General features: G+C 45.7%; 1 protein-coding gene across 3 annotated transcripts in view; it reads left to right on the forward strand.

The window, feature by feature from the left end:
- Positions 1 to 25,872, forward strand: part of PARP10 (poly(ADP-ribose) polymerase family member 10) — a 453,575-nt gene extending 427,703 nt beyond the window's left edge. For all 3 annotated transcript variants that reach the window (XM_069621970.1, XM_069621969.1, XM_069621968.1), the window contains exon 11: positions 24,019 to 25,872. In XM_069621970.1, coding sequence (XP_069478071.1) covers positions 24,019 to 24,311 — 293 coding nt within the window. In that variant the 3' untranslated portion in view covers positions 24,312 to 25,872. The remainder of the gene's footprint in view (positions 1 to 24,018) is intronic.
- Positions 25,873 to 27,787: the final 1,915 nt, after the last annotated feature.

The raw sequence follows: 27,787 nt of genomic DNA on the forward strand, positions 1-27,787 counted from the left end.
GAGGCCCTGGAGATCCTACAGGAAGGTGAGGTGGCGTCAGACCACGCCATAACAGTGACCATGGATATCGCTGACACCGGATTCCACCAGTTGGGCAACAGTGTTTGCCTTCGACGGCGGGGATGGCTCAAGGCAACTGATTTCCGCCGGGACGTGCAAACCAGAGTTTTGGACTTGCCCTTCGGAAACAACATGTTTGGAAAAACAGTGGATGAGTCACTTCAGGCCATCAAGACCGACAAGGAGACGACTCGGGCCTTGGGAGTGTTGCAGCAACGACGGCCGCCCTTTCGGAACGCCGGAGGCAGACAGGGTGCCTCCAATGGATCCGGCGGTGGCTCCTCGACTTACCGCCGGGCGGCCCACTCCTCGTCGCAGGAGGCCTACAGAGGACGCAGCAAGTCAGGAGGATCTTGTGGCCAAGGCCGCCTCCAAGCAGGACTGAACCGACCGTAGCGTCGGGCCCCCACCTGAGCACCCCAGTGGGAGGCCGGCTGGCGAAGTTCGTCAGCGTGGTTATAGGTCAAATGTTGGAAAACAAAAGGTTTGCATGCCTTTTTTTCGACAGTAAAAGGACCGAAAAAAAGGATTTTCTTCTTTTTTTTTTTTTTTTTTTTTTAAATAGGGGGGTTCCCCCCCACCCCTATTTTCCCTTTTATAAAGTTTTTTTATACATTCTAAATGAAAAAATATATAAATAAAAACATTTGAAAAAAATTCAATCCTTTTTTTCGGTCCTTTTACTGTCAATGAAAAGGTCATTCAATCCTTTCGATTCGAACATTTGACCGGACACCCGTCAGTGTGTGGGAGTCCATCTCCATCGACCGTTGGGTGCTGGATGCCCTGGCCCATGGGCACACTCTCGAATTTCTAAAGAAGTTACCCCGCATTCCTCCCATGGCCAGGAAGGAAAATCACGTCCCTCTTCTACTGTTAGAAGTAAGGGTGGTGCTCAAGAAAGGTGCCATCGATCTCGTCCCGAAGAGGCTCCGGGGCTCCGGAGTACAGTCAAGGTACTTCCTCGTCAGAAAGAAGACAGGCGGTTGGCACCCCATCCTGGACCTGCGGCGGTTAAACAAATACATCAAGGCGCAAAAGTTCAGGATGGTCACAATTGTGTTGTGCCTTAAGGTCGTTTAGAGACTATTTCAATTGTGTTGTGCCTTAAGGTCTCTTACAGACCACTTCAATTGTGTTGTGCCTTAAGGTCTATTTCAGACCACTTCAATTGTGTTGTGCCTTAAGGTCTCTTACAGACCACTTCAATTGTGTTGTGCCTTAAGGTCGTTTAGAGACTATTTCAATTGTGTTGTGCCTTAAGGTCTCTTACAGACCACTTCAATTGTGTTGTGCCTTAAGGTCTCTTACAGACCACTTCAATTGTGTTGTGCCTTTTGGTCGCCTACAGACCATTTCCTGTCCCTGCCAACTAGCTCATAGGGAACCCACTCTGGCAGCCAGCATCACCATCATGCACATCAGCGTGCGCCTTCTATTGCACTACCTCCTTACCACACATCTGTCCCTATTCACTCAACCACCCAAGTCAACCACTCCTACCATTGAGGCTAATAACCTGGCCTGCCCTTACCCACTTAACCTAGCGTCACCCACCATGACCTTGACACCCTCAACGAGTCCTTCAGTAACTACCGTTGACGCTCACCACCCCTGCAACCAGATTAACCAATACCTCAATGACCCAGCCCTCTGGCTCAAACACTTTGCCACAAAACCTACCCCCAACCAACCCTGCCCTCTCACTCTCAGGAACACGAGACTAGGCACCAGATTCCGCATTCGTCCTTCCCGCACCAACACTACCAAGCAAGCCCCACGCACTCCACCCAGCCCACCTTCGCCCACCGCCACTTGCAAAACTAAGACCACAGGGGTTAAATTGCCTGTGTTCAAGTGTGCCCTCATCAATGCTAGATCTCTCACAGCACACGCTCTTGACATAGCCGACCTTATCACCACTGCCGACCTTGACTTCATTGCCATATCTGAAACCTGGCTACATGCCGCCTCTGGCCCTTCTCTATCCTTGGCCTTACCGCCTGACTATGGCATCACTCGCTGTGACCGCTCCTCTACCCATACTAGAGGTGGCGGCGTGGCATTCATCCACAAAAACTCCCTTGACCTAAGAGTGGTATCCGAATCCAAACTTGAATCAGCTGAACTGCTGACAATCAAATTACTACTAACACCTAACCAAACGGCCACCCTTCACCTTATCTACAGGCCTCCAGGGCCGGCACCCACCTTTGTCAGTGAAATTTCCACTCTTCTTCTTGACAAAACTAAGAACAACTCCCAAACAATCATCTTAGGTGACTTCAATCTTGGTCGCGGTGACCCTAAGGATCCTGTAGCAACTGATCTGGAATATGCTCTTACCGACCTTGGCCTCACCTTGTACTTACAAGAACCGACCCACATCAAAGGTAGGACCATCGATTGGTTAGCCGGTTCCAACTGCAACATCCAGGTCCTCAATAACTCCCCTTGCTTATGGTCTGACCATCACATCATAACATTTAACATTGAAGCTACCCCGCGAGCCCTAACACCCATAGCCCCAGCCCTCCCCACCCGTAATAAAAAAAACATAACAAGAGAACAACTCCTCCCACTGCTACTCCCCTCTCTTAATGCGGCGACCAACGCCTGTGCTGATCCCACCTCCCTAGCAGACATCTACAACCAAACGATGCTCACGGCCATTGACACCATAGCACCAATTAAAACCAGGAAGGCTAAACCACGAGCACATCTCAACTTATGGTTCACTCCACAGCTAAGAATCCTCCGCAAAGCCAAACGCTGCGCGGAAAACCGTTGCAAAAGCCACCCTTCTGATGAGCATAAAGACAGCTTCCTTCTCGCCTCCCTCACTTATAAAGACGCCATCATCACTGCTAAAAAAGAATCGCTTAATAATCGTATCATGCAAGCCGACTCTAATTCCAAGGAACTCTTTAGAGTCCTAAAAGAGCTCGAAACCCCAGTCTCCACGCCAGACACTTGCACGAAAGACAGCAAATGGTGTGCTAACATTCAAGCAGCCCTTCTAAACAAAATCTCTACGCTCCAATCTAAAATAAATGAAAAACAGGACTGCCTGAGGCGGGACAACCGCTCATTCTCCCCCACTAGGCCCAACTTCTCCAACCCTGCCAACATCAAACCTTTCACCTTCGCACCCCTCACTGTCACCGAAGTAGAAAGCATCATCCTCAGGATGAAACCTTCCAACTGCCAAGGTGACCCGTGCCCAGCCCCCATCATTAAGGACTCCGCCCATGACCTAGCCCCATTCATTACAACCTTCATTAACTCATCCTTTGAAACAGGTATTGTCCCGGACAACCTTAAAGACGCCTGGGTGATCCCGCTACTAAAAAAACCGTCCCTTGACCCAAGCATACCCACGAACTTCCGACCCATCACTACAGTACCATTTCTGCTGAAGATACTGGACCGGGCAGCTTATCTGCAGATCCAAAACTACCTTGAATCTAACAATCTGTTAGGTCTACGACAATCCGGATTTCGGCCCAGACATGGGACCGAAACGGCTTTACTAGACCTAAAAACCCAGATCGAAGTCCTGAAGGACAAGGGCAAATTAGCTATGCTATTACTCCTCGACCTCTCCGCCGCATTTGATTTGGTTAACCACCAGATCCTTTGCAGGCACCTCCACTCTGCTGCCAACTTCTCACCCTCCGCAGCGGCCTGGATCAAATCCTTCCTGAGCAACAGATCTATGAGGGTCTTTGCACCCTCCGCTGCCGCAGCTCCCTCCCCTATTCATTGCTGTGTTCCTCAGGGTTCTTGCGTGTCACCTACTCTTTACAATATCTTCACGAAACCACTCTTTGATGTGCTTGACTATTTGGGTGTCTCCTACACCAACTATGCGGACGACACCCAGATACTCATTCCCATTTCTGGTGATTATCTTGCTGACACCAAGGCCCTCAATGACGTCTACTTGGTCATCCAAGCCTGGATGGCCCAGCACCAGCTATGTCTGAATGACGATAAGACGGAGCTACTTATCCTGGGTACTTCACAACGCCTTAGCAAACTTGAGCCATCCTATCGGTCATTCATCATAGACGGCAACTCCATACAAGTCTCGAAAGACACCAAAACACTAGGCTTTTACCTAGATTCCACCTTATCCTTGTCAAGACAAACTAATGCAGTCAGGTCCACCTCCGCCTACACGTGCAAACTCATTTCAGCCTGTAGACCTTTCCTCACCACCCACAATAGCGTCACACTAGCGAGAACACTTATCATGGCAAAAATAGATTACTGCAGTGCGCTATATTTAGGCACTAGCCAAGAAAACCTATCCAAACTCCAAACCACCCAGAACAATGCAATTTGAGCAGCCCTGAACATCCCTCGTAACCACCACATCTCAGAAGCCAGAACTAGCCTTAAGTGGTTACCCGTGAAGCAGAGAATTTCCCTAAAAACGCTTGCCCTCACGCACAAATGCCTAGCCAACAAGGCTCCGATCTATCTCTGCAGTCGGCTTTCGCGCCACTCCACTGCCCGGCCACTAAGAACTGCCCAGACTAACTGCCTTACTATCCCCAGGTTTAAGCTCCAAAAAGCCGGAGGCACCAGCTTCCCTGTCCTAGCCTCGAAACTTTGGAATACCCTCCCCGCTGCCATCAGAGCTGAAGACTCCTTCAACACCTTCAAGAATAAAACCAAATCCTGGCTCTTTGACCAGCAATAGTTGTGTCAGACATTGTCCTGCTTACCCAGCCCGCCTGTTCCCTTACATGATTTCCGGGCTGCTACCCTCCCAACTACCTCAGGGATACTTCCTCTGCTGAGCCTAGGGATACTGTACCCTGTGTAATATTTGTAATTATTAAGTTTGTTTTTTGCTGTTTTGACACACTTTTATTGTAATTTATATCCCTGTATGTTCCTTTCTTGCAACCTTGTACAAATTGCGCCCTGATGCCCCTGGGCCTGTGGGTTTGCGCGTTATAAATAAACAAATACAAATACAAATAAAGAACGTCATCGCCAACTCACTCAGCAGGGAGCTGCGCTCGTGCCACGAGTGGGAGCTCCGTCAGGATAAAGTGGATGGACTTGGCGACGAACTCCAAGTGCCAGAGGTTCGCCAGTAGGTTTCCCCAACCGAGGAGCATGGGCTATGCTTTCTCGTTCCCCTGGGACGGCCTGTTCCTGTATGCGTTCCCTCCGTTGCCGTTGCTGCTCCGACTCATCAACCAACAAGAGGTCCCGGTGCAGGATGATCCTCTTTGCACCGGCGTGGCCGAGACAGATCTGGTTCCCGGACCTTCTGGACTTGTCAGCACCCCCCCCCCCAGTCAGACTGTCGACGGACGCAGATCTTCTCTCCAGAGAAGGAGGCGCCATCCTCCATCACGACCCGGAGTCGCTGAACTTGCAGGCCTGGCTACTGCAGCACTAGAGTTTGGAGGGTACGATATCCCGGCGGACTGCAAGGAGGTGCTTGCAAAGGCCAGTGCGTCCTCAACTCTAAAGTGCTACGGACACAAGTGGAAGAGGTTCTCTGTCTGGTGCCGTGCACAGACGATTAACCCTCTGCAAATTACGGCCCCTCAAGTGCTGCCGTACCTGCTGTCACTGGCCAAGGCGGGGCTAGCTCACGCTTCAATCAAGATCCATCTTGCAGCGATTTCCCGTTACACCAGAACTACGGGACGATCATCCCTATGGTCTCATCACCTGGTGAAGGAGTTTATGAAGGGACTGTTCCGATCGTTCCCGCCGGTGAAGGCTCCGGCCCCGGCGTGGGAGCTCAACGTGGTGCTGACCAGGCTCATGGGGCCGCCATTCGAGCCTCTGCATTCGGCACCGTTGAAATTTCTGTCGTGGAAAACAGCGTTCCTTATGGCCATCACCTCCGCACGACGAGTGGGAGAGATCCAGGCCCTATCCTGCAAGCCTCCATACTTGACTTTCCACGAGACAAGGGAGGTGCTGAGGACGCACCCTCCTTCATTCCCAAGGTGCCGTCGGACTTCCACCTCAACAAGTCCTTGGTGTTGCCAGTTTTCTTCCTGTCGCCGGCAGAGAGGACTTTGCACTAGCTTGATGTAGCTAGAGCGCTGAAGAGTTTTCGGAAGACATCATAGCTTTTTGTGAACTTTAGACCCGTGAATCAAGGGAAGGCCCTCTCGAAGGCTTCCATTTTCAGATGGCTCTCCAGCTGCATCATGCACTGTCATCGGTTGGCAAACCGACTGTTGCCCGGCCGTCCGCGAGCCCATTCAACCCCAGCGATCGCTGCTACTACGGCGTTCTTGTCTGGTGTGCCCCTGCTGGACATCTGCAGGCTGCTACATGAAGGTTGACGCTCACCTTCATGAAATTCTACTGCGTCGACCGGGATTCCAGGGAGGATTCCAGAGTCGGCCAAGCAGTGCTGCACAACCTGTTCGCCTGAAGGTGGGCCTGGTGAGGAGGAAAGAGATGCTTATTTTTGAGTTTATGTATTGCTTAATGTTGAACCTTGCCACCTCCCATGGTTGTGCATGTGTGTACTGCTATGTATTCTTATATTCATGAGCATGTGAATCCATGCCAGACCCCATGCTGGAGAAGAAACAAGTTACTTACCTGTAATTGTTGTTCTCCAGCATGGATCTGGCATGGATTCACATGCGAACCCTCCCTCCTACCCCTCTGCGGCTCTTCACTTGGTCATACTGCCACTTTACGTACTACCAAATCTGAGGATGGCTGCCAGGGGCTGTGCTTAGGGAGAGGGCAGTCATTGGCTGGGGTAGTATGACCCAGAGACCAGTGATTGTTTACTACTAAGAAAGACAGATCAGAAACAAAACTGATACTGATGTATTTCTATACCGAGGATTCCTGGCCTGACGACGGGGAATATTCATGAGCATGTGAATCCATGCCAGACCCATGCTGGAGAACAGTTACAGGTAAGTAACTTGTTCTTTCTTAGCTGAAAGTGAAACACATGTAAACGATGAACACTGCACTTTGCAAAAAGAGAGAGAAATATAACCACTTTGAAGACTAAATTCATTCGTCAGTGATCAATCAAAGTGACGACAATGTAGAGTACAAATATGAAATATTATTCGTCTCAGTGGTCAAAATGACATCACACCTAGAGTACACTTACTCGTTACTTGGATTGCGAGGGCCAACAGTTGCGCGAAGTTCATGCATAAGCACCATCATAATCCTCAGCATGGACCTTGTGAGGCAGGCTGCCTTGAAGTCATACAGCTCGGTAACGCATTGCGGTGGTGTCTTCTTCTGATATGTATGCCAAGCATCCAGAGTTTTCTTTGCAGCAGCAGTTCTCCACCTCTATTGGCATGACCTTGCAGTGATTGCAGGTACACCAGGTGGAAACGTCTTCCAAGCGACGAGGCGCAGACTGATGTTAGTGATTCATCTTCCCAACGTTCGATTCCCCATTGTTCACGCATCTTTCTCTTTCAATTACTTCCTCCTCGGAATACTCAGGCTCGTACTGGTAGGGTTGTATTGCTGTCATTATATGACACATTTTTAAATGAAACGCAAGTAACGATTGAAATCAATAGAAATGCTAGTCCAAGTATCTGTTCGCATGGGCTTTGTGCTAAGAAAGTAGCTGAACGGAGCAGAAACGAGTTACATGCAATCCAAAAACAAGACAGTGAAACGATTGAAAAAGCAACACTGATGTTGTCTGATGAGAAGGAGTCTGTTTATACTTATTGAGGAAAGGGGCGTCCGGCCATTTCCATGGAGACACGTCAATAGCTTGCGCACAGAGTACCTTGACAATAGACGTACATTGGCTTTGTGAAAAGGGGCGTAAGCGTCAAGTGGTGTCGGCTTCAGGGGTGGGGGATATGATTTAGTGCAGCAGGGGCACTTGAATTTAGGGTGATTAACGCACGGATAAGATTAGCACAAGATGGCCAAGCCCGACTCTGTGTTTTCGAATGTGTAAAAGTGAGGAAAACTAAGTTAAGATGCATAGGAATGTTTTTTTTACGATCGATCACTGTATGCTGAAAAACACATGCCCGAACGATCGGGACAATAATATTTTTTAGCGCACTATACCTTTAAAATCCAGGGAAGTCCAACAACCCAACTGATCGCAGCGGGAAAACAAGAAAATTGCATATTTCTGGTTAAATTACATTGAAAAAGCCCATAGACGCGAGTCAAAATGAACATTTTAGCTTTTGTTCAATTTCATAAAATACTGATATATATTTTTTTAAGACATTAAAGTTAACAGGCAAAATTCGTAATTTTTTTGCGACCAAATTCGATATTAGACCTTAAAGAAATTCAATTTGTTTGATATTGGTTACAAACATGTTTGTTTTTTTATTCAATATTATCACTGCATACCGATTAACATTACTCAAAACTCTGATAAGGTACCATTCATTATTTTACTATCCAAAATTACCAGATTAGAAATATTGTACTTTTATGGTGCATGATGCAGCCATTGCATATGTGTGTGTGTGGGTATGATTAGGCTCCTGTATTAACCACAACACTCCAATATAATGTTTTGTTTAAATGAGTACATTCTTTAATATATTAAGTAGTTCAGAAGAAGTCTCCCAATCACTCCTGACATCTTGTTACTAACACTGTAAACACAATCCCTTGTTGATTCTTTTCATCAAAATTAATGGTATGTGTGATGTCATCAGGGATATCATCAATGACATTTGTGATGTCGTCTTTGATGTCCTGGGTGTTAGTCTTAGCAGTTCACGGTGGTGGCGCGAGTTATGGTTGCTTAGTTAGATATAGATTTCTGAGGTTTCTTGGTTTTACTTGTAACCATAATGTCCCTTTTAGCAATGTTTTTTTCAGTGAATTTCATAGGTTTTTATTAGTGCAACCTAACCATAACATCCCTTTAACAAAGTGTTTTCAGTGATTTCGGAGGCTTGTGGAATCTGCTTAGATCACATGCTGTGCATAGGCCGACATCTAGTGGAAGTTGCAGAGTATTACAGTTGTTTTCGAAACTCAAAAAGGGACGTCGACAGGGCGTGCCAGTAATCCTATCCCTAGTGTCAGGTCCACTGATCCCATGATCCCTCACACGTCGAGCTCCCTCAGATTGTTTATTTCTGCCTTTCTAGACGGACGCTTATAGCAGAGTTCCTCTTTCGGCTTATAGCCATGTACTATTTTTTCGTTACCAATATTTTATTCTTACTATCCTTTATTCCACCGACTAGCGAAACATCAGACGCTGGTGAAGACAAGAAAAACAACTGTCAGAAGACACCCACGACAGATTTGTTTTAGCCTTGGAAGGCCGCTCCGGGCTTAAGCCCAACACAATAGGGAGAGAGAGGGGGAAGGTCATTTTAGGATTTATATGCCCCTTTTCTTACATTACTCTCACATTCCCCTAGCTGCCGTATCATTTCATTATGGACAAGACCCCCTTTATATTTTGCCCCAAGTGCAATAGGAAGTTTCCGTGGGTCGATAAACCCATAGTCTGTAACCTGTCTCTCCCGAGAGACCACGTCGAGGGATCTTGTTGAGCGTGTAGGCTCTTCAAGCCCAAGACTTCAACAGACGGATCTAAATGCTGGACCCCCTACGCCAGGCATCTCGAGGTCATGGAAGTAGAAGGCGCCTTCAGCGACAGCAGCGGTTTCTGACGGTGAGGGCGACCTTGTTATGGGGACAACACCGAGCGGCAGAAGCGATATCACCTCATCCTCCACTAAACACACAACCCAAAGCCAAGACTCGACACACGTGTCGAGCAGACGGCAGCGCATGACATCCAGGGAAAGGTCAGTGGAATCTCTGTCCTCTGGGCACTCTCATTCGAGATCGTCCCATGACAGGTCCCGGTCGTCGTAGTACTAAACGGACGTTACGCAAAATACTCCCATCAAGGGCCGATGGTCCGCGGACAAGGCTCCGGTTCAACCCGTACCCGAAATTCGATGTTCTGCGTCGATTCAGGTACTAGACCCCAAACAGTTGGGCAAACACAGTTTCAAGGGGCCCGGGTAAAAAGAGGGAGTCCAAGAAAAAGACCACCTAAGACCCCTCATAGGGATACATCTCAGGATGCTAGGCCCAAAGAACCTGTATCTTAGGATTCTTTGTCCTCCACTCTGAAAAAGAAGGCTCCTCCTTCTACCTTACCTCCTTCCACAGATTAAGATTTAGGGCTTCCTTCTCAACCATTAGTCATCCCTAGTTCGGCCCAATAGTCGCCTGAGGACATAGACAGAGTCATGAGGAGGAAGTCCTTCATGGCCAACTTCTATGAAAAGGACCCTGCCCATTCCAAGAGTTTCCTACCCACCCCCCGCCCTCACTACAGCACCCTCTGGGTCGTAGATCCCTGCACAACCTGCTCAACCCCCGTGCTAAGAGGTCTCTCCCAGAGAATCCGGTGCAAGACAGTCATTGATCTCTATGACCTGGACTCCGACCATGAAGACCTCTCTATTCAAGAGGCAGCAGACCTTTATTATGGGGATGATGCAGCAGACCCCTATAGACTAACCTGTTGATCAGGATCCCCCGGTTATGGACTCACCCATTGACAGTCAACCCAACCTCTTCTGAATGAAGTGCTTGTCAAGGCGGCAGAGCACTTTGATAGCTATCCAGGAAGAACAGTAGAAAGATTTTGTAGAGCAAATCTTAAAAGATAAGAAGGCTGTTACTCCGTTTATACCTCTCCTCAAGTCCATTCAGCAAAAAATACAGCCATCGCTGGAGACCCATAATCTTATGCGGCCAGTAAACCCCTGCGCTGTGCCCAGCAGTGTGTGTTAGGTGTTACAGGTGGAAGGTGCTGTCTGTTTCTGCTCCGTGCTACGTGGACATTTGCTAGTCCCTTTACTATCTCCTGTATTATTCTACAGCCCGCCTCCAGCCTCCAACCTACTTAACCATCGCACATGCGCAGAGCGCTGCGCGGTGTGCCCAGCAGTGTGTGTTAGGTGTTCGGTGGAGCGGCGGGGCTGTGGGGGCCACTCCGAAGACACTGGTATGTACTGTTCTACATTGCATTGAGACACGCTGACATAGCAAATTGCTCTCTCCACTCTACATCGCTTGCATCTACGAACGCTGTGTCTGATCCTTAACCATTTCCCGGACGTATCACACACTTTCGCTATTGGAACTAAACTGTGGCTGAAACTCTGAGGTCTTCTCCGAACGGAACGGCACGCTCCAGCGCTCTCCTGAAGTCAAGCTACAGGCATTGTTACTTTACCCTGGTTTTCTCTAATTGGTTGCACGTGTATGTGACACATTGATTTGATCTGATCGGAACTAGGAAATGTGCGGCGCCGAAGCGTTCTCTCTGGTCTGGTTATTTTACCAATGTGATGTTTGCGCACCATGTTTGCACTTTTGCTTAGAGCTTTGGTTTGGGCAATCACTACTAATACGAGTGTCTGCATGTGCATATATCCCTATCTGATAAGTTTTTTTTTCCAAGACAGGATAAGTGCTCCGTGTTGGATTCATCTGATCTGATTATGAGGTACAACCTGTCCTCATTAACCATACTCCACCCTGCTCTTTGATTGGCACTGGTACGCAGGGGGTGACTGCGGGCCTGTGAGCCTTTGAACCACTGAAGGCAGTATCTAAACTATTGGTTAATGAACATTGCCCTGCATGTGGTCATACTGCCTTTTCTCAGGAAGCCGAATGCGGGGCTCTTGGCCCGTAAAAACCACGTTGTCAAAGTATGGGGCATCTGTCTTGACGTATTTGATATATTGGGTGTGTGAACTGGACCTCCAGCGTAGAGGTGACTGCGGGCCAATAGGCCTTTGAACCCTGTGGGGCAGTTCGTAGACACCTGCCTGGTTTATACTCGCTGTTAAGTGTCTGAACCTACTCCTAACAGAGGGTGACTGCGGGCCGTGGGCCTTGGAACCCGGGAGAGTAATTAAGAGTGCACATTACAGTCCCACCCAAAGGGTGACTGTGGGTCAACAGACCTTTGAAACCTGTGAGGTTGGATTGGGTTACGAGCATGGTGCACACCTTCATTTAAGTGTTCGAATCTACATTCCCAATAGTGAACGTTTGTGGGTTGTTAGGCCTTTGAACCCTGAGGGAAATCTTTGCACTTGTGGTTGTGTATGTACATTTGTACTTGTTACTCTGACTGCTTACACTGGCATTCACGACAGAGGGTGATTATTGATTCTTAAGCATTTGAGCCCTGGAGTGCGGTTTCAAGCGCCTACTTTAAAGAAGTCTAACTAACTCTGAAAACCTATTACGTAGGTGTATGCTACTCTTGCAAACGGGGTGACTTTACATTTAACTCTGCATAGAGACAGACCACAACTAGTACTGTTTGAGGTTTCCTTAGAAGTAACTGTTGATTTACAGGAACTGTATCTAATTATTTCTACGGAGTTGTAGTCACCATGGTAAATGGTTTGAGAAGCGGTAGGGAACTGACGGGGGCTTTAACTCCTCACCATATAAAGGTCGCAATGCTAAATGAAAGGTCACTAAATGAAGATCTTGTAAATCAAACCGCGCCACAGGACGAGGCTATAAATTTTGAATGCAGTGAACTCAGTCCCGTAACCTTACGTCGGTCTCCGAGTATGAATGACGAGGGTGAGGGAACTTCTGAAGGCATTGGCATTACACAACATGGTGGTAGTACACCGAGTAACCTTGGAAATGAATGATCCTAATACCGATGATTCAGTAAATGTGAAGAATAAGGAGAAACCGGGGGGCATGTCAAAAAGTGGAATAATTGGGCTGAATGATTGCTCAATTTTGGGGCCCGCTATTGGAGCTGATGTTGAGAAAAGGATGAGATTCTCCCTGGGGCCTTCTACACCGGTATCTAAACGTACATATGGGAGGGAGGATGTGCGCATGTTTAGTCTTCCTGGAAAGCAACCCCAGGATTTTCACTCATTCTCCGGTGGTACTACTGAGGCTGAGTTATACAATAAGAGACAAAGAACCCCTAACTTTGTGTATGGAAGGAAACTCTATGATAATTCTAACTTATCCTCAGCCAAGAATACTCCATTTGTCTTTCCCCAAGAACAGATCAACCTATTTGAAAAAAAAACAGGTATAGTTTCGAGTAATGAAGGGCAAAAGCATCTTAGTAAAGAGGAAGAGATAGATCTTCGTGCACGTGATGGTGTAGGATTTGGGGAAGATTTTCCGGGACTAGCCTGAATTCTTGACCTGCTTGATAAGGGGCACGAATGTACCCACTATGAATTGGAGAACCTCAGAGCAACGATAACGGACCTCCAATGTAAAGTTAATAAAGTGGAGGTACTGTTATTTACATGTGACGCAGTGTCTTCGCTCACCAGGTGCAATAAGAAGGAAGCATATATGAAAGATTGCACCACTCAGACTCCTGGAAATGAGCGAATGGTGAATGCTGCAGCCAAATCCTTTGCTGAAATGGCAGCTTTACCGGCGGCCAAGCCATTGCCTGAGATTAAACCCTTAGGTAATCTGGGTGATACTATTTTACAAATTCAACATGATATAGAGGCAATCAAGAAATACATACTAAGGGAAAAAATGATGAGTGTGAGTATGATAGTTCCTGAACAAAATATTGCTCCAAAAAGGGAGGGTGTTGATAGCTGATTGATCTCTCTGATAACACTATGAAAGAAATGTGTGAAAGTATGATTTACTCGACACCTGAGGGTGAGAGCAAAAAACAGACTGTGGCATTTACACGAAAAGAAAAGAGAATCATAGCCAGAGCACAGAAAAGGGATGCCAAGAACAATACGTCTAGAAACAAACTAAAAAAAATGAAATAATAAATAGTTCTGGCAGACTCTTTAGGTACCCCGAAGAATGAAAATGCAGCTAATGATGATGAGGAACATGGTTTTGACTTGCACCAGCTTGATGAAGAGTCTAAGGTACATTTGGACATTATTCCTGATGGACCAAGCAATGGAAGACAACAACCTGTGCCGAAAAAATGTGCAAGTAAGACGAAACATTTGAATGTGGGGGATGGTTTGACTGGGGGTGAGTTAACAAAGGATCCTACCGCTGGAACTAATAAAAAGGGGCAGAACTCACAGCCAGCTTCTGGTACTTCAGGTGTTCAAACAGCGCTATCGCAATTCTATCCTGTAAAAAACAAAAGTACTGCTAAGAAAGGAAAATATGCTTCCTTTAGTGAGTGGAAATCCGACTAAACCAAACAGTGGTATAGATGAGTTGAAGAATGAGGCAGGTGTGTCTGGAGTAGCGGATAGCGAGACACAAGATGATGGACAAACAATTGGTCTCTCTGATGAAGAAGAGATGGGATCGCAGGAGTTATCAACCGAACCCCTGGGTCAACTAAACAAGCTATCTTCTAGTAAAAAAATAGGACGAAAAGTTACCCCAAAGGGAGGTGAAGATGAATCACATGAAGAGGCATCAGAGGACTGTAATAATTCAGATATAGGAAAAAATGATGAAAATATTGTGGAAATACTGCTACCTAGAATGTCAATAATCATTGGATGGGAAATCAATGAGGCAATAAATGGTAGATCTAGCCTTAATAGAACATTTATGTTAAAAACATTTCAAGCAATCCCTCCCCTGAGAACCCTACGCTCTGATGATCTGGAATGGATACGACTTGCTACTAACTATAACAACCGCATGATTTGTGGTTTCCAATCCTTGATTATCATGAGAATGATTTGGGTACAGAAGGAACGTTTCATTGCTCTCGGTCTAATCCCCTGTATCTTCCGCAACGAAAAAGAAGCTGAGAAGTTCTTGGAAACACCGCCTATAATCGAGAACAAAAAAAGTGGGATAGAACAAAGTGGGACTCAGCTCAACTAACGCAGACACTATTAAACAAATATTGGCAATAATGGCTGCACTTAATGGGGTTGTACCACGTGCAAGTGATACTGCTAATCCTCCAGTGAAGGCAAACTCGAGTATGTCAGCGTAACGAGATTCCCTTCAGAATTTTGTCATGGAATTGTTGTGGATTGGCCAATTTCCTTTGCTGTTTTGGCAAGAATGACATAAGCAGTTGTCCACAAGTCATTCTCCTCCAAGAGACTATGCATATGGCACCTTTTGATATAGCAGGATATGGATGCTTTACCAAAGCTGCTACAAAAGGACTTAAGGGCCGACCATCAGGCAGTCTAGCAATTCTTATTAGCAACAAAAGTAAATATAACCCTGTGTTAATCTATGAGGATAGATGTGTGATGGCTCTACAATTGAATCCGCCGAATTGTATGGAACTAACCATTGTTATTTTTTGTATTTACTGGAATAGGACAGTGTCCACTTGCAATCAAATGGTTAATACACTGGATGTTATCCTTGAAGGCATATTTGTAAACATTACTCACGTGGGGATAATATTAGGTGGTGATTTTAATTCCTTGTGTTTCAAAAATAAAGGGTTGGATGGGAATGTAGCCAACACAAAAGTACCCTTGACAGTCAAATCTGGACAAAAGTGGGTGGATTATTTTTTGTGATGGGATATACAGCTCTTACATCCCAAGTCCAGTTCCTACCCCTTCACATGGAAACGTAGTAACTCAAGTACTTACATAGACCACTTCTTTGTATCTACTGTTATTCGTAATTCCTCTGGTCTGGTACACATTAACGATCATGATTATGGGGTCCACTATGCCATCTCCACTAATGTAAACATTCTGAATTGGAGTCTCGATTCCCAGATTTCGCTTCAACTCAGAGACCCAAAATTCGGGTCGTACTATCAGATGGAATAAAAACACTTGCATGAAGTTAATTAGGTTAATTCAAGAGGATCCCTTCTACTCGACTATTGGATATATTTATCCAGGTATGGGGGAGGAGACTGAAAGGCAACTAAGTAGTATCATCAATAGGTATGTAATGTGCATTGCACAAGATTACAAACCTCTGCTCTCTTTAAAGGAACATAGGCATGCCTTTAATTTACAAATTCATCAGTTAAAGATCAAGAAGAATTGCCATCTGAAGAAACTGATCAGACGAAATCTGGGTATTGAAGTATTCGGTATTGAAAAAATACATCTCCTAAACCAGTAGAAAAATCAGATTAGAGAATTGAGACATTTTACAGCAATAAAAGACAATCAGCGCATGATGCATAACATCCTTACCCATGATACGCGTAACATTTGGACGCTCATGAGAACCCTAAATGCACCACATTTCCATACTGAACCAGCTATTTTAGCCTCTACCTGGGTTCAATATTTTACCAGGAAATTTAAACTACCAAAGGTGTTCTATGATGATCATTGTTATAACTATGCAGAATTTATTCTAGACCATTGCCCATGGTCTATTGAGGATATTGTGGACGCCATAAATAAATTAAAGGAATCTAAGGCCTCGGGTCTTGATGGGATACCCTCTTGTGTAATTAAAACAGACCCCCACTTATGGGCAAGAATTTTTAAAATCAAAATTGATGTTGTATTTTCGAAGAAACAGATCCCCCGTTCATGGTGCTCTGCAATTATTGTTCTCATTTATAAAAAGGGAAAGGTGAATGAACCAGCACATTTCAGACCCATAGCCCTAACTGATGCTTCTTCAAAGGTTTTCTCTCAATTTTAAAGGAATTGCAGGACTTTTTATACAAGCAGAATATCCTTTTCAAATGCCAAGTAGGCTTTCGAAAAGCCATGGGCTGCTCGCTAAATGCTACCATAGTATCATTATTGCAGTGTCAAACCAAACAAAAGGATACAGGAGCTATATATATGGCTGCATTGGACCCGAGCACAGCATTTGACATAGTAATAAGGGGAGTACTTTGGAAAAAAAATGATTCAATGTGGTATTCCGGTACACCTAGTAGCCCTGATTGCTTTACTGTAATCCAAAACTACCTACAGAGTACGCACAAACAAATTCGGAACATTGATGGAGGAGATTCGTACAGAAATTGGGTTAAAACAAGGCTGCACTTTGGGTGCAATATTATTTAACATATATCTTTGTGATTTAGATCATATATGGAAAGATATTATAAACTATCCTGTGCGCCTAGCCAATCTGAAATTGAATTGTTTAAGTTTCGCGGACAACTTGCTGTTATTTGATAAAACCCCAGAGGGACTACAAAATAAACTGAATTCTTTCTTCGAGTTTGCAGAATCACATAATCTTCAGATTAACCAAGATAAATCGAAGATCATAATTTTCTCTGATGAGAAGTGGAAAATGAAGAAATGTATCTGGTCTGTTGGTAATGTGGAGCTTCAGGAAGTTAAGGAACTAAGATATCTTGGTTATACACTCACTGATCAAAACTCAAAATCCTGGTGGAAAGAAATGCTTAGTAAGAAATTTAAACCGCTCACTGCCCAGATGTGCATTATTTATAGGAAATATTGCACCTTCTCCATAGTTCCAATCATCCAATTCTATCTATTGAAGATTGAGTTACTGTCTTGTATATGCTAGACACTTGTACGGTAGATATCAATGATCATCTTGACATGGCTCATGGAAAACTATGGAAAAGGGTGTTGGGTTTGGCAAACTCAGTTCCTAATATAATACGGCATGAATTGGGCCTGCTGCCCCTTTCGGACAAAAGAAATTGGAGGCTTATTAAATTACTATAGCAAGATGCTATGTCCACCAAAAAATTAGTTATATGAAGATTTGCATAACATTCTTAAATCTGGTCTATCTTCCACCTTAAAAATCTTTGTTAAAAAGATGGATGAAATATTGAATCTTGCTAATATATTATATATTTATACTCTGTCTTCCTTCCAACAAGCAGAAATTCCAGCGACTGAGCTGGTGTCTTCAATCGGACCAAATTGCTAAATATAAATCTTACGCAGAATATGCTCCCTTTAGAAGAAAATTTGGTGTTCTGCCTAGTTATATCCTCCAATTTCCATGTTAGATTGCCAGGGGCTTATACATGCGCTTCAGGCTAAATCGATTTCTCACGTCCGAGCGAATATCCAACTGGACTGTATCCAAGGATGACTAGGGAATTCATAGTAATGAATGTTGTTTCTGCTGTATACCACAATCAATTGAATCTTTGAAACATCTCGTAATGTACTGTTGGAATTTTGAATCACTAAGGAGTAAGGAATTTGGAAAATATTGGTATACGACTTCAGAACTATCTAGGGTTCACTATGGAACATGTGTATGTAGGGAAACAATTATACTCTCATAATCAGTTTGACGAAAATATATAAAGTGCTTAAAGATCATTTGGAGCTGCAGTCTGGTCAGACCTAATGTGTATCATTCTAAGTGGATCAATGAAAAAGTAGTTCTGAGAAAAGTGGTTAGATGGCATTTGTTACAAATTGAGTGAATACCTGAAAATGTATGCTAATGGAAAAGTTTCACAAGTCCACATCTGGCAGTAACTAAGGGCTGTGCCTTTCTCTGAGTGAAATGTAAAAAAAAAAAAATGTACGGTATAAAACATTTTTTAGGCTGGATCTATTGGCACCAAAGTTTAGTTCTTTTTGGTTTTTTTTTTTTTTTAGTAAATGTAATGAAATGTAAGAAAAGTTGTGAAAAATGTTAATGAAAATGAACTTTATATTTTTTATATTTTGTATAATTGAACTAAGATAAAAAAAATGTGTAAAGGTTCTTTGATGAACTAAACACAATAAAACATTTTTTTTTTAAAAACCCTGCATAGAGAAACTATTCAGACCTGCCCCTTCTCACCCACTTTATATCAGAGGGCAACTAAAGCCTGATTCATTGGTTGTTACCACCACTAGAAAAAGGGCTGGTACTCCCCTAGTTTGCTCTGAGGCCCCGACTGACATGGAAAGCAAGAGACTTTACACAATGGGCAGAAAGGTGTCTTCCTCCGCGGCATCCCAGACAAGGATTGCTAACAATTTGACCCTGTTGGCCAGTTACAACTGCTACAAATGGGATGACGTCTCGGCCTTACTTTAATCTGTCCCAGAACCTCTTAAATCTCAGCTTGCCCAGGTGGCAGCAGAAGGCAGGGCAGTGTCAAGCTGCTTATTAAAAACCAATCTTGACGCTGCGGATAACGCAGGCAGGATAATAGCTGAAGGGACAATTATCAAGCGTCACGCTTGGTTGCGCATATCGGGTTTTAAACCAGAGACGCAAGCTACCTAGACTCCTTAAAGACGGCCAATGAGAAGTATGATACTCTCAAGTCATTGGGCCAACTGACCAATAGACCTACTGGCCAAAGGGGAAACGGGAATTTTCGGCGCTCACGCAGCCAAAATTCAGAGGGGTTCCACTTATACCCAAAGCCAAGGTACTGCCTGGGGAAACAATCGGGGTCAGCCCTCCCAAAATTACCCTAGAGGAGCGCGCAGATCCCTCAAAAGCAGTGCCTATCTACTCCAGGTCCCGTCCAGTGCCTCTCCCGTAGGAGGGCACATATCCACAGACAGATGGGTGCTGTCCACTGTAACAGGCGGATATTGCATAGAGCTCCTCGAGCAACCCCAGAACCACCCCCACGACAAAAGATCCATTCCAAAGAACACCAGCAAATCCTCCTCCGGGAAAGAGCCCCAGTTCTTCTAAAGGTTGCCATCTAAGTCGTCCCGGCCAACCAGGTAAACAAGGGTATTTATTCAACCTTTTTCCTTGTGTCAAAGAAAGATCTAACAATGCGCCCAGTATTAGATTTGTGCCCTGCAAACAAATATGTAAAGCCACAAAAGTTCCACATGACTACGCTACTAAAAAAGAGGGATTACATGGCAACGCTGGATATGAAAAATGCCTATTTTCATATTTCAATGGTCCCAGCGCACAGAAGATTCTTGCGTTTCAAGATGGCGAACAAGCAGTATCAATTCAAAGTGCTTCCCTTCGGAATAGCATCTGCTGCAAGGGTGGGAGGCAATCCCAGTCTACCCTTACATGGAGGGAGGACTGGCTGATTACAGGGGAACCCCTCCCAATTTGCAGGCAAAACATTCAGAAGACTATCAACCTACTCTTCCAATTGGGCTTTTCCATCAACGAGAACAAATCAAGCCTAGTGCCAAGCACAACCAAACAGTTCCTAGGAGCTGTCATAAACACACAAGAAGGTTCAAAATATGTTACTGCAAATACCACATTATTAGGCCGGCCCCCAGATAAGGGTGCGCAAAGCGATGCGTTTGCTAGGCATGATGGCATCTTGCATTTACCTGGATCCTCACGCGCGACTGCGACCCATGCACGAGTGGTTGGCGAAATAGTGGTCTCAGGTGAGTGGTCAGTGGGACGATCTAGTTGTCGTTTCGCCAACACTAGTACAGAATCTTAGCTGGTAGACAAGAGAAAATCTGTTGAAGGGGAAACCCTTCTACGATCCGGAAGTACAAGCGATTGTCACGACAGACGCCTCACTCGCTGGGTGTGGGACTCATTACCTTCACCACACAGCTCTGGGTCTGTGGTTTCAAGCGGCACAAAACCACATCAACCTGCTAGAACTACTGGCAGTATCCAAAGCCCTTCAGGCGTTCGAATCTCACTTAGCGAACCAATCTGTGCAAGTTCTGACAAACAGCACTACAACAATGTTTTACATCAACACACTTTCTGCAAATCTGTCCAGGCTTGCGCAACAAATTTGGAAATGTACACTCAAACGGAAAATATTCCTATTGTCACAGCACTTTCCAGGGGAACTCAACCCTCTTGCAGACTCATTGAGCAGAGATCCCCTACCAGAAGAACACAAGTGGCAACTACACGCAGAGGTCGTAGAACACCTCTTCTCTCAATGGGGTCTCCCCACAACAGACTTGTTTGCTAGAAGTGAACAGGCAAAGCCCAGACTTCGTGTCCTGGTTCTCCCAGCCAGGCTCCAAGGGGAACGCCCTATGAATGAACTGGTCAGGGAAATTTGCTTACGCTGCCTCCCTCGGCCCCCCCAACACCTCTAATGAGGATGGTGGTGAATAAGATCCACAAGGAACAGGTGACGCTCATCCTAGTTGCTTCTATGTGGGCAAGATAACCATGGTATCCACATCTGCGCAAACTGGCGATGTGCGATCCCATCAAACTTCCGTGCCCGTACAATCTGCTCACTCAGCACAGAGGACTAACCGTGCACCCTCAACCTCACTCAATGAACTTGGCAGCATGGCTCTTGAGGTCATAGAGTTTGGACATCTTAATCTGCCACAGAAATGTATGGATATCTTAAAAGAATCAAGAAAGCCTGACACTAGGCACTGTTATTTCGACAAGTGGAGGTGATTTGTAATTCAGTGCCTGTCGAAACAAATTAACCCCATAGAATGTACTCCTTCCCACATTCTAACTTATTTGCTCCACTTGCTAGATGCAGGGTTAGTATGCAACTCCTTAAAAGTCCACCTGGCGGCTTTGTCAGCCTATACCACTTCCCACAATAAGGTCTCATGGTGGAAGGTACCTGTTATCAAAGCATTCATGGAGGGAGTAAAAAGACTCTACCCTCCAATTTCAAACCCGCCGCCAGGATGGGATCTCAATGTTGTACTTGCTAAGCTCATGGGACCCCCTTTCGAGCCGATGCACAAGTCTAGTCTCAAACACCTGACTTGGAAGACTGCCTTCTTAGTGGCCATCACTTCCATAAGAAGAGTTAGTGAAATACAAGCATTGTCAGTGCAGGATCCTTTCTTTGTTGTACACAGACAAACTGGTTTTATGTACTCGCCCTAGGTTCTCCCCTAAGTTAATCTCTAAATTTCGCATAAACCGGTCTATTGAGCTACCGGCTTTCTTCCAGGAACCCACCAGCTCAGTCGAGGTAAAACTCCCCACACTAGATGTGAGGAGGGCGGTCCTTTACTATGTAGACAAGACCAGACCGCTAAGAAAAACCGATCAACTGTTTGTCTCCATAGCGCCAGGCAGAGAAGGTGACGGCATTTCAAAGAATGCCATCTCTAGGTGGATTGTCAGATGTATACAACTGTGGTATTCCCTACCAGACAAGGCACTACCTTTTACGCCCAGTGCTCACCCCACAAGCCGCACAGGAGCCACTCTGACTTTCATTGCAAATGTCCCTCTAGAGAGCATTTGCAAAGCAGCTACATTGAGTTCGATGCACACTTTCACTCAGCACTATTGCATTGACACTCATTCCAAGACAGATACACAAGTGGGACAAGCGGTTCTAAGACATCTGTTCGCCCATGAACCTTCTCACATCCCGCCACCTTCTTCTAACACTGCTCGCTAATCTATGCACAGCATGTGATCTAAGCAATTCCACAAGCCTCAGAAGGGATACACTACTCACCGTAATCATTTCTGATGCTTGTATCTGCTTAGATTCAAATGCGACCCACCCTACCTCCCCTCGGAGAGAAGGCGCATGGATGCTTATGAGCTTGTCTGATAAGTATCTGCTTGGATACAACTGTACTGGCGCTACACCTCATGCTAACTTGTGTCAGAAAAATAATCTGAGGGACCTCGACGCATTAGGGATCATGGGTACAGTGGATGTCACACTAGGGATAGTATTACTGGCACGCCCTGTCAACGTCCCTTTTCGAGTTTCGAAAACAACAACTGTAATACTCCACAGCTTCCACTAGATGTCGGCCTATGCACAGCATGTGAATCTAAGCAGATACAAGCATCAGAAATAAGATTACGAGGAGTAATGTATCCCATATAATCTGTCACTTTCCCCAGTGACTACTGTGCATATTTCTTGTATTTCATTTCCGAATTCGGTAGATTCCAGCGTGTTTCTGTTTTGGTGCATTGCTCTACTCGTAGATAATGGCGAGTCGATCATAACCAGTTTATCTGATGCCAAATTCTGGTCTTGGCAGCCTTCTTGTACCAGACTTTTGTATAGGGGACATTCTATCCGTTTCAAAACTTTTGTCATTTTTTATAGAAAAATGCAAGACGACCTATGGAGCGGTTTCATTCAGTTATGCTCTATCTACCTTATAGTGCTCCCTAAACCGTTCCGCTGTATTGGTTAGGCTGTCATTCAGTTTGTAAAGATCTGCTAGAGTATTCTTGCTCCCAATATGACAATCCCTGTTTTTTTGTCAATCTTGGGGCCCTGAAGTAGTCATGTTGTTTACCTCGCTTTGTAGAGGGTAGCAAAGCTTAAACAAGGAGTTGTAAACTGGTATAGAGGTAGATGTATTGGTTTGGTTTCAAGCAATTTATTCATGATCGTAGCATCAGTCTCAATGTTACAATCTAGGTTGGTATTAGGGAAGTAATTGGTAATCTTGCCAGTATTCTCTATACAATTACTTTTCTATAGTGTATTGATTCAACTTCCTCTACACTGGTCTCTTGAGCGCCGAGCAGCGGGAATGCGTTCAATGCTTCTTTACCAAAACTATCGAGACTTCTGCTCAAATAGTCTGTCTCACTGCAGAAGTCGATACAAATGGTCGCTCTCAGCAGCCCGACCCAGACCACCAATATCTCACACTTTGAAATGGCTGCTTTTTGCGAGATGGGTGTCTCACACAGTAGTGGTCCGTGTAGGAACTGCTTCCGCACAACAATGGTTCCACCATGCATTGCCAAGACGGTGCACTCGGTGGGACTCCACTTAATTAGTTACTCATCTGATGAAATGTACAGTATATTTATTTTAACGTTTTCAAAGACCATTCCGGATCCAATCACATGGTAGCCTGCAAATCCTAAGCATGGCAAAATTACATAGGTAGAGCTTGACGCTGCAAAACAAATTGTACAGGTAAATAACTTGTTCCTCATTATACTTAGTCATGCAGGTTTTGCAGTTTCAAGTACATTTCTCTTGCTTCTGTTGGTCATTGTCCTGCACTTACCTAATTTGTTTTTTACAAATGTGTAAAATGCCCAGTGCTGTCCATAAAACCTGAAACTAATGGAATTGCTTTGGTTTGTGATCTAATTTTCTTTGACTGTCTAGTCTTTCTTCTCTCTCTGCAGCTACCCGCTATGGCCAGGGGGTGTATTTTGCTGTCCAGTCTGTGCTCTCGGTACTGGACTTCTATTCCCCGCGCAACACAGAGGGAAACAAATATATTTTTGTGGTGAAGACGCTGACTGGAGAATTTACCGTTGGCACAGAGGGTATGAAGGTTCCCCCACTGAAGGAAGGCTCTGAGGTCCCACTCCGTTATGACAGTCTTGTGGATGATGTGAAGAAACCCACAATATTTGTCATTTTTAATGACACGCAAGCATATCCACAGTACCTTATTACATGTACGAAAAACTAGAGTGCCTGATGTGTGTATATATAGATTCTATGTTGCGTCAACTCTTGAGATTACCATCACGCCCTCCTAAAGACGAATTGATGGAGCCTATAAACGAGAGCACCAAATAGCCCAGGTCTGCATCAAGGCAGATAACAGCACTCTGGGAAGTGTCCGAAGGACCTGATAGATGCAATCACCAAACACCAGTGTTTTCTCCAGAATCAGAATGTGACTGCACATCTACCCATAGTGAGCTAGAATGTACTGACAGCCTGCCCAATCCCAACTCATGGCAATGCCCAACATGTCAAACCTAACCACAACCACCCAGTGACTCAACATATACCATCAACCGGTTCATACTATATTACTCTTGAACCAGGTATATAGCTGCACAGAGCACTCAAGCCATTGGCACTGGAATCTGCCATAAGGTGACACCTAAATCGCTCATCCCCGGGAATCTAGTATATGATGGCACCACCTGTGTTCTTGGTACAATATTAGCACGCAGTGTCATCCAGAATCTGGAATGTGCCGTTACCAGGCACCAAACACTGTATGCCCCCTCCTAATTCCCAGAATGTGACATAATCTTGAACACCCACCAGTGGCCCTGAAAATAACAGCGCCTCCCCTTTCCAAATGTGTACACTATATGACTGCACCCCAGCAAATGCACTTGCAGATCCTTTACCTGGCATAACCAAGACCCACTGTTATTCTAGAACTGTAAACACAGCAACAATTGGCACTCCATTGATGGATATGGGTGCCAAGGGGTCCGTACCGCATTGTGAATAACTACCTAATAACATAAAGCATAGTAGCACCTCCCCTGCCCATTACAAATATCCCCCACTGCAGTGTATGGCACTGCATATCATGCTCACTCATCAAGCCTACCTATCCCTGCAAGTTGTACCACTGCACCCAGAGCACGGCCTGGTGCATAGCAAAGCTGTCTATCCCACTGGACACAGTATGACATTTGCCAGCGCTAGTAGACTTGCTACACACACACACATATCCTAGTCTCAGATCTATGTGTGAGACCACATCCATGTGCTGTGCATACAAGGGCTGAAACCCCTCCTACCCATGTATTTTTGCTTAACAGGACTCAACGTGACGTCCCAGCAAACTAGCAAGTGACATGAAACTCGCTATGGTAATACCACACCAGACAGCACATGCCACCCTTCATGAAACTGCCTCAATTCACATGCACCACAGATGTTACTCAAAAGCTGGAACATCCATGGGAACCGACAACCTTTCAGCATCTTTCATACCGTGTTATGGACATAGCCGCTTCTTCCACCTCTAGGAACTAACATCATAACAGCATCTTCTTCATCCTGGAATTAACATAACTGCACTTAACCATCCCCTGAAACCCACACTAGATAGCTGCACCCTGCAATGAAGTAAGCAATGTGACTTGTTTTTTTCTTCTCCGTACTTCCTTTGGTTGCATGACGGAAGGCTTGAGAGCCGAATCTCATGGCAGGTACCCAGTGATTGAAGGTTTCTTTTTCTATGAATGTTAAATAAAGTTCTGATTACTTTTGGGGAATCCCCATGTCTTCCTTTGTGTTTTTCTATTTTTCTCTGTTTAAGGATATGGGGGGCCTTTGGGATATTTTAAAGCCTGTTATTGGAGGTTATTGGAGGTAGTTGGGTTTTATTATCTGTGTGCAATGGAGAAAGCTGCAGAAAAATAAGTCCAGTTTAGTCTTCTCTGGTTTATGATTTGTTAACATATTTTTCAGTACTTGGTATAGGAGCAATTGGGCTAAGTACTGCAGTCCGACAATAGCATTCATTGTGTGCGTTTCCTTTCCTCCCCTAAATACTTTGGTTTGGTTGTAAAACCTGTTCATCTTTTTACAGCCTGCTATGCCTTTGCAGATGGGTTTTGTTTCGGGGGCAAGCGAGTGCAATTCAGGCTTAGTCCCATTACTAAAGTGGCAGTCCAGTCGAACTGCTAGGTTCCATCCCTTCTGCACAAGACCACATGCAATGACAGGCAAGTTTCATCCTCACTGGGCATCAGTGAGGCGTAGCTGTAAACTGTGACTGCTGCCATTGCTTGCAGTGTCAAACTGATTTTTGTCTTTCTTCCGCCAGTGTTTAAGATTAATTCAAACCTTCGACCCGTCAAATCTTTTGGTTATGGATTCTTAGAACCTGTCATTTTTGGTTGGGCGGCCTATGTGCCCAAACTATTTGCATAGTGTACATGGGGGAGCTGTTAAGTGAGGAGGGTCACAACCTGCAGATGTCATTTGGTTAACAAAGCCCCCACTCTAATCCCATAGCCATGCTAAAATGTACAGTCCTTTCCACCCAAACCATGCTCAGTGACGGCTGGCGGAGTTCCGCAAGGAGGAGTTTAGCATGTGAAGTGGTGCCAGCCGGCTTCTTAATGACTGGAGCTTGGTGGAGTAGAACGCTATGCCAACCCTTAACAAACAAGGGTTCCTTGGATTCAGGTTCTGGCAGACCTGAGGCCGTCCAGGCTACCGGCTCCCAAGCCGAGGGGCTCAGGGTCCCCTATCCAGCTGTCTTCGGATGGGCGATCAACTTCGTCCTCTTCTTCGAACCAAAGGGGTAAAGGATCATTGCGTGGTACCACCAAGAGTCAGTCCTCGGCAAGATCCAGCATGACTACCGGTGCAGGTGCCGAGGGTACACAGCCTACTGGAGTTCACTCCGAGTTCGTGATTCAGGGCGTTTCGGCTACCAGCCACTCTGCCGAGGGTTTAGGGCCTACCAAAGTGGTCTCTGAGGTCAATGCTGCTGTTTCGGGTGTGGGACCCAGTAAGAGTCCTCCCTTGTCTCCGCTGGCACGTGGCTCGGGACCTTCGCGCCCTCTCCCTCTTATGGCTACATGCCTCAAGCCCCCCCGCGCTTTGACCAGGAGCAGCGGCCCAGCACTTCAGAGGGTCGGGACCCTAGGCATCCAGCGACTAGCGAGGACCGCTTCTTGAGTGCTTCTTCCGCATGCGTTCCCCCACAGATGACGGGGCTCCTGAAGGATATAGTGATGGCGGTGATCCCGCAGGTGGTGCCTCCACGGCCTTCTCCTCTGGGTCCTCTGCCTGTTCCTTAAGCACTAAAAGTGTGGGTCCCTCCCCCGGTACAGGCCCTACCGGTTATTCAGACCCCTCCACTCTTCGGTCTCCCACATCGACGCAGCCAGCAGAGAGCTGTGCCTGGGTGTCGATGCATGTCACCATCTGACTTGCAAGAGCGGATCCTAGGTCTGCCCTTTGAGGGCGTGGAACTCTTTCATTCATTAACGGATGAGTTGACAAAGAAGAAAACCTCCACTCAAACCGCCAAGTCCTTGGTCATCCGGACAAAGCCGGGGCAGGGCAGGACCGAATTCAAACCCTGCGCTTACAGTGGCTTCAAGGGGTTTCGGGACCGCGGTACGCAGAGGCCTGACAGGTCGCCCAGCGACACCAGGAGGAAACAGCAGAGGA

This window comes from Ambystoma mexicanum, chromosome 5q (assembly GCF_040938575.1).
Source record: "Ambystoma mexicanum isolate Mex_15411 chromosome 5q, UKY_AmexF1_1, whole genome shotgun sequence".
NCBI lineage: Eukaryota > Metazoa > Chordata > Amphibia > Caudata > Ambystomatidae > Ambystoma > Ambystoma mexicanum.